At 38.3% G+C, this 15,364-nt stretch overlaps 1 protein-coding gene across 2 annotated transcripts in view; it reads left to right on the plus strand.

The window, feature by feature from the left end:
• The first annotated feature begins 6,517 nt into the window (after positions 1–6,517).
• Positions 6,518–15,364, plus strand: part of ulk1b (unc-51 like autophagy activating kinase 1) — a 32,832-nt gene continuing 23,985 nt past the window's right edge. For both annotated transcript variants that reach the window (XM_041810651.1, XM_041810652.1), the window contains exons 1-4: positions 6,518–7,163; positions 8,157–8,249; positions 9,409–9,450; positions 14,106–14,138. In XM_041810651.1, coding sequence (XP_041666585.1) covers positions 7,074–7,163; positions 8,157–8,249; positions 9,409–9,450; positions 14,106–14,138 — 258 coding nt within the window. In that variant the 5' untranslated portion in view covers positions 6,518–7,073. The remainder of the gene's footprint in view (positions 7,164–8,156; positions 8,250–9,408; positions 9,451–14,105; positions 14,139–15,364) is intronic.

Below are 15,364 nucleotides of genomic sequence, written 5' to 3' on the forward strand. Positions count from 1 at the left end.
GAAGAATATAAAAACGACTGTGCCACATGATGGGACACATTGCCAATCTTTTTTCAGGATTTATGGTGGCCAATCAGATTCCTGAGTGTCCTGGTCAGTCCAGGCTACCACTAGAACCATCCGTGCTCAGGATGAAAACAACACACTGCAACAGAGAGGAGAGTTGTTGACAGGTCATCTCCACATTCAAAAGCAAAACAAAACAAACAGCACAAAGCTGCCAAGAGTGTTGCTTGAAGATGATTGGAGTGAAACTGAACCTTGCCAAAGTCCTATTGTCCACACTAAAAAAAGATTTTTGATTATAAAAAGTATTATTAGAACAAATGTATTTGATTTGACTAAATTACATATATTTTCAACCTTTTCACCGTGTTACAAATTATTATGAAAACTAGATTTTAGTGTCATAAACCCTCAATTTTTTGTTTTTCAGTGAAACTCATGGATTGTATTGTGACTCAGGGCTCTTTGAATCACTGAAATCAATCTCAGACACCTGTGATAATTAGTTTGCTAGGTGAGCTCAATTAAAGGAAAACTACTTAAGAGGAATGTTCCACATTATTAAGCAGGCCACAGGTTTCAAGCAATATGGGAAAGAAAAAGGATTTTTCTGCTGCTGAAAAGCATCATATAATGCAATGCCTTGGACAAAATATATTAGATATTTCAGGAAAACATAAGTGTGATCCTGTGGCTGATTCAGAGCACAGTGGGGTTCTTGCAGATAAAGGCATAATGAGGAAGGTTTCTGCCAGACAAACTCATCGGATTAAGAGAGCAGTTGCTAGAATGCCATTACAAAGCAGCAAACAGGTATTTGAAGCTGCTGGTGCCTCTGGAGTCCCATGGACCTCAAGGTGTAAGCTCCTCCAGAGGCTTGCAGTCATGCATAAATCTACTATTCGGCAACACCTTACCAATGCTCACAAGCAGAAACGGTTGCAGTGGGCCCAGAAATACATTAAGACTTATACTCAAACAGTCTTGTTTATTGATGAGTGCTGTGCAACCCTGGATGATCCAGATGAATGGAGTTGTGGATGGTTGGTGGATGGCCACCATGTCTCAACAAGGCTTTGTCGTCAGCAAGGAGGTAGCGGAGTCATGTTTTGGGCTGGAATCATGGGGAGAGAGCTGGCAGGCCCCTTTAGGGTCCCTGAAGTGGTGAACATGACCTCGGCAAAGTCTCTGACTGACCACTTTCTTCCATGGTACAAAAAGAAGAACCATGCCTACATTAAATGTTTTATCTGTTAATTGTGCTTAAATTCAACAGTGGATTACCCAGCTGCTTATAATACTAGAGCGAAACATGCACACAACGTGTACTGGGCATGAGACTGAGCTGTTGCATATCACTGCTACACTAACAGTGGCATGCATTGTGTGCACTACAACACAAAGCATGCATTTGAACTGGTGGTGCTGGTGCTACAATTCTTTTTTTTGGCTGGAATTTTACAAGTGATGGTAATGATACAACTTTATTTCCCACCAACTGTGGTTCAGTAGATAAGTCAGTTTTCATGTAGTCAGGAGGTCCTGGGTCCAAAGACCAGCTGCAGCGGTCACATATTCTTGGGTGAAATACTTAATTCCCACATTGGTGGTGTATGAATCTGTATCAGTGGGATTAGCTCAGTCTGAAGTTCATCTTTCCATGTAAATTAATAGGTGTGATCTGCAGTGTAAAAGCCCTTTAAGCTCTAGTCCATGCACAATATTACTTACCAAATTCAAGTAAATTAGGTAAATTCTATGAGCTACATTTACTTAAATTCCCAAATCTATTAATCTCAGTTTTATTCAGTGACATAATAGGTATTTATTGGTTTGAGTTATAATTACTTAACTGAATTGGATGGAAATTTGCAATGTAACTGAAACAACATCTGGCAAAAGTGGCCAGATTAACTGGGTGTGATGAATATTGCCATTATTTTGGTTGTCAATATGTTTGCCATTTATGTTGTCATCCAAATTATGTCAAGAAAATACTTTGGTATAATATCCTCTTTTTTTTCACAAAATGTACAGAATAGCACCTAGTGCTGAAACTAATAAGTACTACAGTCAAGAACAAGTTTCATGTGCTAATACAGGCTGAAATTCATTTTAGATTTTTAATTTTGAATTAAAAACGGATCAGGGGCTGCATTTGCCCCCCAGACTATGGTTTGGAAACTGCTGCTCAAGATAAATGTATAAATAGATTAAGATCTTGACAAAACAGTGAGAAATGACTCATAATCACAAGAAAAAGTTGTAAAATGTGTGGATATACACTCATAAATGGGCTTCCACAATAAAATGCATTTAAAGTCCCTGTAGAGTGAGAAATAAATCTCAATTTTAGGTTTGTTGTATGACAGACCACTGTATTATGAACCACCGCGCCAAATTTCAGCTGTGGAAAACATTTTATTTCTATACAATAAAGCCTAAAAACCATGACAAATGAGGCAGTAAGATCTGCTCTAGGATGGTGTGGGTGTGTTAGTTGAATGAGCTGAAGCTGAAGTGACATCCACATGCGAGAGGGACAGTCCTCTCAAAAAAAAGAAAAGAAAAAAGAAAAAAAAAAAAAGAAAAAGCTTTTGATCAGAGGGCAGCTGCTTGGATCTGTGCCAGGGCAGAGACAGAATTTTGGCTGATAGATTTGGGAAATCTACCTCAGAATGATCAAAAACACAGCATATAGCTGGTTGTTTCAACAAAGGCAGTTACATCAGCTAACAACAGACTGTGCCGAGATGAACTGCTAGGTGATTTAATATTGTTGTCCCATTAGGGGGGCAGGGTAACTCTCCATCAAGACTAGTGATGTCATGGACTTCTATATTTGCCCTGCTCAAATTAAACCAAGCCAGGAAAGAGGTGAAAAACTTTCCGACGGTCTAAATCCAAAATTCTGTCACACATAGATTTCAGTGTTTTCACATGTCTACAGCAACCTTACCAACATATCTAGTGTGTTAAGACACACATTTTGGATTTTACTTTACAGGGACTTTGGTTTAGTAGGTAGATTTGATCGTCTTGTAATTGGAAGGTTGTGGGCTCAATTCCTGCAGTCACATGTCTGTGTGTCCTTTGGCAACACACTTAACCCCAATTTGCTCCCACTGCTGTGCCAGTGGTGTATTAATGGATGTATGAATGAGAATAGTTAATACTGACTCCATACTCCATTGCAACCTCTGCCATCAGTGAATGAATATGTGAGTGAATGGGTAGGTGTGACTCTGGTGTAAAAGCGCTTTGAGTAGTCAGATGACTAAAAAAGTGCTGTGCAAGCTCAAGTCCATTTACCATTCTACTTTAAGATGAATGTTTCTAGAATAAGTCTGAGAATGTTAATTAGGCTTTTATGTGGGAAAATATCACTTTGAGAATTATTATGACATTACTGTGTGATAATGAGCTAATGTCCTCATCCACATGGTCCTTGAGGGATCATTAGTATGGTTGAACATGGCTTGAATGTATTAAACATAGAGTGTCCTGATAAAACAGGTCATTATGCCCTTCCATGGACATATTGAGTAGCAGTATCTATTTTTGTGTGTGGTCAGTGTGTCTGGATCAATGTGTGTTGCAGGCATACTAGATATGCACTGTGTTATAATATTCAATTATAAGTGTAATTTAACACATCATTTGCATTCATTCATGCACTCTTTTCTAACCAGACTGAACTCCTGAAGGCCTTTGCACCAGCTGCCACCAGCAGAGACTTCATTTGGGTTGGCAAGAACCGATCAATCATTGTGAGGGAACCACAGAGCAGCTAAAATATTCAGAACCAGGCTACACCCTGCAGAGTGGACACCTGTGATGGAGGCTGGTGGGCTGCTTACAGCGAAATACACCAACTGTCCTGTATAGTCAAACTTTCTGACTCAGAGAAATGCACTGAAGAGCAGCATAGTATGCATCGTATCTGACTCAACGTATTTTTTAGAAACATGAACACATCACAGCATGAGCCGCCTGTTGTCAGAGAGAGATCATTATGCAGCCTCGCACTGCTCTGTGAATGAAGCCTGATTCTTGGATCAGGAAAAAACCACGATGACTAATTCATGATGGCATGCACAACAACAATATGGCACCAGTGTTGTACAATACTTGGCTGCCATCTCACTGCACATCAAGATGCAATAGTTCAACAGTTCAGATTGCCAGGGAGAGAAGGCTGAGAGTACAAAGCTTCATGATGATCTTTCTGTCTGCCATATCATCTGAGAAGCGGTACCTCTAACAAGTGATATTCTGTTGAATAATTCATATCTGACAATGTGCTAACAATGTTTACACTGCAGCTCAAATGATGTATTTTAAAAATATGTGACAGTGGTGCAGGTAGACGGTTTTTCAAGTGAATGTCACTGATTGGATGTCATTTTCAGAGGGGATATTTAAAGTTGATATTATTCTGTGTTTCAGGGAAATCATTATTCAACTAAAGTGTAGAAAAGATTTTAAGATTTTCTCATTTTGCATGATTTATATCTAATATTTAATGACAATGTCTAAAAAACGTTTACAATGCCACCACGATGCCATATGTATGCACTCTTTTGTGGTCCTATAACGCCCTCTTCTGGTATTTTCATATTCAGATCAAAACTTATCTACTGCTTACCTGCACAGAACAGTTTTGTCTTTTTTATGTGTTTATGGAATTTTCAAACTTTTACCAAACTATATAAAGTATGCTAATAAACCTCTTTAATGTATCAGAACATAACATTCCTCTCTTTAATTCTTTTTTGGTTTCATTACTTTGAGCATATTTAGCTTCTCCACGTAGATTGGAAAGACTTTCAAGGACATCAAATAAACTTTTTGAAAAATGTTACAAATGCCTTTTTTTAACAAAGCAAATGTAAAAAAAATCTTAGGCTCTTATTTGATACAGAATGTTTTAGGCTTACAATTAATGGAGTGTTGTGCTGTTGTAACTGCGTTAAAAAGCACTTAAGCAGATCGTTTGAGTTGTTTATTTTACTGTTACAAAATTATACATATAAAAGCTTAATGATAGGTCAAATAAAGCTATGGAGCAGAGTTTAAAATCAAAGCCATTTAAAACATAATGTACTTACATTATTGCTGGCATCCTGAGTGCAGAATGTTTCCAGGCCAAACTGGAAGACCCTGTGAAGCGTTTGCAGTCAGTGAAGTCAGAACAAAGGGGGGCCAAAGTATGTAGAAATATTAACATTTGTTAAGTAGTTTGATTTTTGTTTCACCTTTATTGCACATAGTAAAGAGAGCATGCAGGAGAGAAATAAATGGTAGACTTTCTCATCCCTTCCTTAAGCAGACTCTATTTTTATGCAGTAAAGAACCCTTGGAAAGCTGCCTGCTCAGAGAAATTTGGAGTAGATTGAATGGTTATTATACAGCTTACATAATTCTGGACACAGACACAAATTGAGACGACTGGAACAATTTGGACTCATATTTCACTTATAAAGTAGGCACTTCTCCTGTCATGAAAGCCCTTTAGATCTAGCTATCAGCCCCTCCCTATAGTTTTTTTTTTTCTTTGATGTTTTTCCAGCTGCTACCACTCCATACAGCTCTGATGCCATCTTTTGCAAAATTCACTCATTTTGTCTTCAAATTTTCTCATCATCTCAGTTGCTCTTGGCTGCTTTCTCCTCTTCTCACCAGTCCTTTTTTTTTATATCACTTTAAGCATTGAAAAACAGGGATTTCTCTCCTCTTCATTTCACTTGGCATAATTGGCAACTGGAGACTGAAATTGCTTTCAATTGTTTTTTTCTCTTTCTCTTGGACATGCCGATCTCCGTAGTTTGAAGAAACTGTGCATTTTTCCCTTTTTGAATATTTCTTAATTCCTTTGTTAATACCTTTTACCTGCCAGAAAATCTGAATATTGATAATGCAATGTAAACTCTAACAATGGGCATATAACACAGGAAGGGGATTGAAAGTTCCCCTCCTCATTTACATTTCCATATAATTTGAAAGTGTTGAAAATCATTCCTGATGATTATCCAAACCCTTATCAAGGGGTCAACTGGACTGGACAGGCATCCTGATAATTTTTTATATATGAAAATCTTAATGATAGATTAGAGGTTGTCTAGTTTATAAAATATAAATTATTTTGTCACCTCTACTCATTTACACGAAGGACAATTGGTGCTAATTCTGTCTGTACAGAGTTGAGACATGTTTGGGTTAGGCCTAAATAAATGCTAATTTTAACAAACCACGTCAAAGACGTCATGACGTCAGCATATCTTTTTGATTCCGTTTTCACATCTTCATGCAGACATTTACGTAGCTTTACTGATGTATTGTTCTACACTGTATATACTAAAATAATATTTATCATTTTCAAGCTACAATCATAATAGTTTTACCAAGCTAAAACAAATAAAATGTACACTTTTCATGCTGAGAATCCTACTCATCTGACGTCAGAGCAACAGCTGTAATTGCTCTATGCGCATGCGCTTTTTATAAGGAGGCTCGTCGCTGTCTGCTTTGTTGGAACTGTCGATGCTGTGACTTTCAGCGAGTCTGCGGCTATTTTCAAGATATAACAGGGAAATTCGCAGTCTTTTTTGATTATTAGCCGTTATAAACGTTTTAACTTCACAGTCGATGCTTATTTGCCGTGGAAGCGCTGCAGACGACAGAAGTAAGGAGCCTCTGTATATAAACAAAACGCAGCGAGCTGCTATTTAAGGTGGCACGTCAAAGACAGCTGCTGTTAAACTCGGCCGATAGCTGCTTGTTAAGTTAGCTAACTTTTTGTGTTAGTCGTCTTGGTAACGATGGAAATCACCATACAGCTCTGTTAGGAGTTAAGCTCCTAAAAACTTATGCGTGCGAACATGAGAGAAGAGGACAGTTTGTTCTCAGGAAGGCAGCCCATGGCAAGTGGAAGAGGGGGTGAACATCCCTGCTGCTGCCTTTGCTTTACAGAGGAGAAGGGAGCACTTGCAACCAAGGAGACTGGTCTGAGGCCACCTGGTCATTTGTCCAAGTCTAAGTAGTATAAAACCAGACTTTGGGGCAATATGGAGACGGTGGGGAAATTTGAGTTCAGTCGGAAGGACCTGATCGGCCATGGCGCATTTGCTGTCGTCTTCAAAGGCAGACATCGAGAGGTGAATATTGTTTTCTTATGATATTCATATTGCTTTCAAAATATATTCATTAGTGCTAAGAGAGACAGCGTTAACGGTTCGCTAGATGGTTTGGTTATTTTCTTACGGAAGAGTTGCATGTTATAGCCACCTGGTGTATTTGTTTTCATTGTACGGCCTTAAGAGGCCTGGGAACTCATACAGGATGTACCTTAAAAAAGAAAGCAATTATGGCTAACATGATGAAATGTTTCTACAGACCTTCAACACATCGCCTTAGTGCATGGGTAGCAGTTTTTATTTAGTTTTAAATAAATGTCCTCATATTTAGAATGCAGAGGGTGCATGGTCTTTCCGTGTCAAATTAAAATGTGGAGCAGCAGAGACGTTTTGTTTCCATTACAGAGCTCCATGCTGAGACCATTAGAACATGTTTAAACATGTCCTAAACGTGGAATCAGAAAGTAGGCAATAAAAGTTTACACATAGTTAACACTAACATTATATTGTCATACTTGGTTGTATTATTATAACAAACTCTTTAGATTTAGAAACCATTGTTGTTGCTCCATAGGTAAATGAGCAAAAGATAGAAGGGCATTTAAAATATGTGTTTTTACAATTTCAGTGGGATAAAATATATTAAATGTGCTGTGATATCATAAAATTATTGACAAAAAAATTGCACAAGGTTGTGAAAAGACTCACTGACTGCTCTACACAGCTCCCATAGTCCTTATTCCATTACAAAATCATTATAACCAACAGCATGGTCAGCAGTAGCAAACTGAGCATCCTTTCCAAACAATGCCCGAATGTAAACTAAGTGTGTCACTGGGAATGTACAGTCCAATATGTGAAGATACGTGATTCTGGCATGCCCCATAGCCATGTTGGAAGTGTCACTATTGTGTTGTCATACAGTGTACATATAGTAGATGTTAACAGAGTATAAATATCCAGTGCCACACATTTACAATCTGCCTGCTCAATTATCTTTGCATGTCCCTCCAGAAACATGACTGGGAGGTTGCAGTAAAGTGCATAAACAAGAAAAACTTGGCCAAATCCCAGACATTGTTGGGGAAAGAGATCAAGATCCTTAAGGTAAGTCTTTAAAGACGCTTTAATAGTTTATGTTGCTGAAACTTTATGACAAGTATGAGGTCGTTAGACCAGAGCAGTATGAAGAAAAACATGACATATGATAAGCATAGGCTACATGTTTAGTAAGATTTGAGTATTTGCTATGACTTACACTTTTTGTTCTTCTATGTTGCATGTTTTAAACAATGCCTGCTTGTAGCCTCTTTCTTTGCAGTATCCAGAATAATTTAAAAGATGCTGTTGTTTTTCACCATAAGGGCTTTTTAACCAACATTTTCTTGGCAATCATGCCTCCTTTGTTTATCATAAAAGCTAAATAAAGTTGTCACTAAATATATTCTTTGAACAGTGGGGAAGCCGATGCTTCTCCTGATTGGTCAAAATGTGTGAATGCATGGTCAGTGTAACAAGGGTTCACCTGACGGGTCAAACGTTTGCTCGTTAAGGTCAAATGCATGGCAGGTGTGCACTTTGTGGTTACTGTCTCTTATGTTTGGGTAGTATTTGCAGTTTGTTGTTGCAATGTGAATATTCAGATAAACACATTGCAAAAGAACAGAATTTAATGCAATAAAAAAAACAATTTCTGTGGTAAAACAAGCATGCTTTTTCATGGTGCATTTCTGCTGTTTACTTATTCAAAGTGAGGCCTGGTTTTAATGGCCATGACCTTTTTGATACAGTCAGATGAAGCTCAGGCTAGTTATCAGCTGCCTTTCTGATCAATATTATTCAATTTAGTTGTGCAAAAAAATATTTTAAGGATTCTTTTTTATTTGGGAGGGACATGTTTGAAACACAGACAATGTTTAAAACATGAAGACCATCAGAGACATTAAAACAGACTCAAAGCTTATATGCATATTTTGTTTATACATATCACCTGTAATGATAAATATACATTTTTTTGTGTTATCGTGCATGCCTAAAGCATATTTGTATTTAGCAAACTGAAGCATTAATGACAACAGTGGCATATTAGATCATTTTTCAAGTTTTTTTATGTAGCAATGTAAGCAGTGACCACCTTTTTAACACAGCATTCACATAGTGAGAGTTAATGCTCTTAAGTTTCCTGCTGACTAGAGGAGCACGAAGACCAGGTCAAGTTAAGGTCAAATATGCATCTAAATAATGACTTTCTCTTTTATTCCTGCAGGAACTGAAACATGAGAACATAGTTGCCTTACTGGACTTTCAGGTATGTAACACTCCACTCACAAACAACATCTCAATCATATCAGAAACAGGCTGGCTGCACGGTGTAAAGCCTGCTGTTAACATACATAGTTATCACACCTCTAATTGTTCTAGCTATCTCATCAGCCTATGCTCATAAAGTAGAGCAGATGGGTTGTTAGATGTATCTGTTCCACATGACCCACTTCTGCCTCATGCAGCTTTGTTTTCCCTTCTTGTTCAACGAGCCTTCCATGCATCTGTTTGTTCTAACAATTGTTTTTTTTTGTATTGTTTGAGCATGTTTTCCTTTGTTTTTCCATGTTCAGCATAAAGTTACAGTAAATACTTCTGCATTTGTGCCTTGTTGAGCTCAGTCATCATGATCAGCTCTGTTTACATTCTGTCTACAGTCCCGTGGGCTGTTCCTGTTTGTCTTCTGTGTTACTGGGAAGTTTAGAGCCTTTACTTTCCCCCCTGTTAGTTATATTTTATCATCTTTTCTAGGAACAAGCAGTCAGCCTAGGGTGTAAATGAGGTAATATGCTCCTATACAACCTGACATTGGCTCTAAAGCTCAGTGTCGCACTAGACAGGTGTTGCCTTTTGAGGTAATGACTCAAATCCACACTATTTTTGCCTGAATCATAGACACTGGCTATTGCTCTCCCATCCAGGATAGTAAAGAGTGACAAAACAGCATACTGAAAGTATGAAGTAACTCGTTAGATGTTTTGGTCATATACTTGTCTGTTAAAGAAGCATGTAAAGCAGAACTTATGCAAAATGCATCAGAACATATCAAGAGAAATATTTGTGCTTTTATATGCTTGAAGTATTTATTTAGTCCTAACTATAGTATTTGCCTCTGTATTTCAATTTAAATCTCATGTTTTCAAGCTGCAAATTAATTCCAGTTATAAGCAGATACTTTGGGGTTTATTACCAGGCCAGGGGGATTTCTTCCATTGATTTGAGTTGACCTTTCATCCTCCACCCTTGTCTATTCCTGCCAGATGGCTTAGTCATCATGCAAAGAAGGTTGCAAATAAGCCCTGACCACTGATGCATACATACATATGCTGAGCAATGGTAGCTGCTCAACCTGCACAGCACAGTCACCTTGTCTGGGCGACAAATAAACTGCTCTGCCCAGGAGCTCCAATGCAGAATTTTGAAGTATTTTTTGTCCTCTATTTCATTGTGACTCAGAGACGCCTCTCCCTGGTCATTTAAGATAGTCAGAGCTGGGATCTTAGATTACAGGTTTGTTGTTGCACAGCAGCAGGCAGTGTAGATGCTCGGAGTAGGGGATCTGACCATACAGCGTTCTAATTAGGTCAAGAGGAAATAGAATCCAGACCAAGGACTGGACACCTGAGAGATGCAGTCACTTTAACTTTCACATTGTATCTGATAAATGGATTTTAAATGAGCTTGGGTGCTGATTAATCATTGTAAAGTAGCTTGTCCTGCTGTCTCAGGGAAACATAAGTGTGACAGAAACAAACAATTTTTGCAATACAGATTTCATTTTCACCTGCAGTTACTGAGCAAGAAAAAATATTTATTTAGATTCATAGACAGATGGATTGAACATGGATAAAAGTCATTTTTATACTCAAGTCATTGCAAAACATTTATAAAAAGATCTATGTTGGGGCTTTTATGCCTTTATCAATATAGGACAGTGGTTAAAGTTGGAAACAGGAGAAAGTAGTGTACAGGAAAATGCCCCCTGTCTTGAGGGCAACAATCTCTACACATGGGCCTCGCAGATATAACCAGCAGACTGCTGGTGCCCAGAGGTGGAAAAAGTACCAGACTGTTGTACTCAAGTAAAATTACAGTTACACTGGTTAAAATTGACTTAATAGAAGTAAGTACTACTCTATAAATTTACTCAAGTTGCAGCTAAAAGTATTTTGTCTAAGTTTACTTTTTGTACGGAATACTGAGCAGCTGCTGTACAGAGGAATATGAACTTTCCTTATTGGCAAAAACAACAAGAGAATAGATCTCCAACCAGATCATTCAGGTAAAGTCACACCTCTACAATAAAGTAAAACTCACAGAAAAGTGAGAGTGTTAATGTAACCCTGATAGAGTTAAATTTAACACTTTAAGGGTGCCTATATTTGTCAACACTAATTGTAAGTGTTAAATATTTTACAATATGACAGAGCTTCAGTAACTTTTGAAAATCTGTGGCATGGTGGATCTCCTCTGGCAAGAATCATCTGCACAAAGTGCTTTACACTTAGCAGAAGGTCAGCGTCATGGCAAGGCAATCTATATTGATGAAGAATATGTACTATGGGACCATTAGAAGTACCTAAAATCACAGGCTAGAGTTCTAACTCAGTGGATAACTTCACTCAAGGTGCAAACATGTCTTGCATCACAAACAACAACAATCCACTAGAAACATGAGCAAAAGAACCCTACTAGGGCTCCCTGTACAAAAGGCAACAACGAAACACAACTAAACACTCTGCCCAAGGGCGTGATGGGGAACTCCACCCTCATGTATCTCCCAGATTTGAAATCTCAGAGGTAATGGTTTGGATCAGTTTCACTCTCTACAGAGTTCACTAAAACTTGTGGATCAACACTATAAAATAACTACAGTACTGTTTATCTGACCCCCCGTTGCTGTTGTTGTATGTTGTTGTATTATCAGTGTTTGCCTGTTGTTAGGATTCGTAGTGTTCTGTTTGGTGTTGTTTGTTTGTTTTGGTTTGTCACGTCACGATAGTTTATTTCGTTGATGCAGTGATGCTTTGTTTTTTGGTTGTGTTGTTTTTGCTATTGTTTGTTGTTTGTTTATTTGTGTATTGTTTTTGTTGTTTGTAATCACCACAACATGAAATAAAATATGAAAAAAAAAGAAATTAAAATAACTACAATGCTGAAGACCATGTTACTCAGAATGGAGTTAAGATTACACTTTGGGAGATATCAGTACTCTAGTATTTGCTGTACGCAACAGCTGTTTGGAATGTGATTTGGAATCATTCTCTCTCCATTTGCGCCTGTGTAGTCAACAGAGGTCAACAGGAGTATTGTACTCAGTATTGTACTCAAGTAAAAGTACAGTTACTCTGGTTAAAACATACTTAAGTAAAAGTAAAAGTCCAATTTTAAAATGTACTCAAAAAAGTACATGAAAAAAAATCCTAAATTACAGTAATTTGAGCAAATCTGGGGGACAGCTCCTTTTCCATTGCTACCCCCTCTCTCTGGAACTCACTCCCTGTCCAAGACTGCACTGACTCACCCACATTCAAATCACTTGTCAAAAACCACCTTTTTAAACTGGCTTTTAATGTGTGATTCTAATGTTGTCTCGTCACTTTGCTTGCTTTTTTGTCTGCTTTTAGTTTGGATTTTATGTTCTTTTTTGGTGTATAATGTCTTTTTAACTGTTGTACAGTGTCTTTAAGTTTTTGAAAAGTGCTTTATGAATAAATTGTATTATTATTTTCATTATTAAATACAATCAGGTAATTTCCACCCCTGCTAGCGCCCCTTTTCTAACACATTTTTGTTACCACTCCTTCAACTCATTTAGACCCAAGGCATCCTCAAAATAAAACCATCTGAAACCTAAATCTTGTCTAAAAAAAAGACTTCATTTAAACAGAAGGTTTTCTTAAAAAAACGGACAGAATTTCCTAAAGGATTGGAGTCATTTCAGCTCCAAAGCTCTGTTTTTTGATACACACTTTTATAGAGCAGAAGGCCTCTGCACTATGGTCATTTAGGAAACTCCACCTTGTGAAACAGGAAATAGCCACAAAAGTGTTCTCAGCATTATATGCCAAAAAAATGCACCACAAACTTTAATCATGACAGACATATTTCTACATTTTTATCAAGCAAATGTGTGCTGCTGTGTTACTGCCATATACAGTAAAGACATCAGAGACAATTGGGCGCTGGCTCTTTAACTGAGACTGGCTTGCTGGTTGGTCAGCTTGTTGCTGTTCACTTCAATAAAACCAAAGACAACCAATTGTAAAAGGCCTGACTCAGCTGAACTTCTCAAAACAGTCTAGCTCTAGCCCCTGACTGGGGGATCCGATGAGATACGTAGTAGGTCAGAGTGAGACTGCAATCATCTGTTGCCATGTGATAAGGGAGGGCTTGTTTGACCTAGTCTGACTGTTTTTCTTCTTCAAAACTACTGCCTCAGATAGGTTGTTTGTGGTACAAAATAGAGAGTAGAAGATAGCAGATGTTGGACTAGTTGATGGAACTCCAAATCCCTTAAGTGCAACATCAGAACATTGCCTAGATCATTTTGATCATGTTGTTGACAGCAGAGCCAGAGCTCTTTTTGTTATTTGCTCAGTATCACTGGAGTGGTAAAAAAAAAAAAAAGAAAAAAAAAATGGAAGTCTAAGTCCACTGGTGTAGCAGTCCTGAAAGTATTAAAGTTTTCAAAACTGATGAGCCTCTGTAGAATTGAACTTTGAAAAGATTTTGCTCATGTGTTCCTTTATCTCTTCTAATTTTTTCTCACAAGGCTCAAACTTTTTTTGTCAAAGCATCTAATCCTTAATTTCTCTGCAACCATACAGACAGTAGTGAGCACCAGCACCACCTGTTCCTTCCTGCGTCTGTCACTGACGTGTGTTTGTTTACTCCCTCTCTTATCTCTTCCCTCTTTAGGAAACTGCCAGCTCAGTGTACCTGGTAATGGAGGTAAGCTCACTCTGATGTTTGCTTTGTGTGCTCAGTGCTGTATTGTCTCAGCTTCTGCGGACAGGGCCTGGGCTATAATTAGCTTTGCACTCAGGCATCAAGGAGGCTAAATGACCGCCAGTCAACATCCAAATGCTACAGGGTTTTTTGCTGTGACTTGAAAACATAACTCATTATGTGCCCATTCTCTTGCTCCGTTTATATTTCCCATTCCTGCAAGAAATGGTCAGAAATTGTGAAATGCTGGCAGTTATTATTGTGACATAATGTAGCATGAGTGTAACTATCATTTAAAGGGGACATATTTTACCCTTTTAAGACAAGTTTATGTTGTTCTCAGAGGTCCCCAAAACATGCCTGTGAAGTTTGTTTTGCCGAAAAAACACTCTAGTATAGGATTTTTGCGTGTCTAAAAACCCCTCTGTATTAGCCCTTCTCAGAACAAGCTGTTTCTGTGTCTGTGGCTTTAAATGTTACTGATCTGTCTGAGTCTGCCCTGACCACACCCCTCTCAGGAAATGGATGTGGCACTTCTGATGTTACAATGTTACAGACACTTTTATCCAAAGTTAAGGACCTGACTGGGATTTGAACCATCAGTCTCCCAGAAAAAGTCAGCAGTGTAACCCACTAAACTATCCAGGATCTCAGCTGAGAAGAAGATAGTGGGAGGAGGTTGGAACTTTCTTCCAAGCTGGGCGGGCCAACCGAACCTAGGGGTGGGCACTTACTCCCCACATGAGTCATGAGGGGAAAATCTGAGAACGGCTTGTTTCAGCACACATGTTCTGAAAGGTGGAGAAGGACAGGGGGGAAGGGAATGGATTTTTCTGGTATTTGAGGAGGTTGTGGACAAGCCGCGGGCACATATTTTTGTTAGAAAAGCCTGAAAAGGGGATTTTTGCATAATATGTCCCCTTTAATAATGGTCATTGTTCTAGCTGGAAAGCAGACATGCAGTCACTCCACTAGACAACATATGGTTCTGATCAAAGACATCAGATCTAAAAAAGAAAACTGCGTAGTATTTTTCAAACAGGAGTTTCAAAGTTATCTAATCCTGTTGATGTTGACTATCGTAATTGCTGGTTACTGCAGATCCACAATTCTGATGTCAAATAGCTAAAATTTACTGCCATATGTAGTGCTTAACAAATTTATTAGACCACCTGTCATATTTGTCTCAAAGACCATCCAGCATCATGAAGTGCTTTAATGCGGACACT

This window comes from Cheilinus undulatus, linkage group 17 (genome assembly GCF_018320785.1).
Source record: "Cheilinus undulatus linkage group 17, ASM1832078v1, whole genome shotgun sequence".
Taxonomy (NCBI): domain Eukaryota; kingdom Metazoa; phylum Chordata; class Actinopteri; order Labriformes; family Labridae; genus Cheilinus; species Cheilinus undulatus.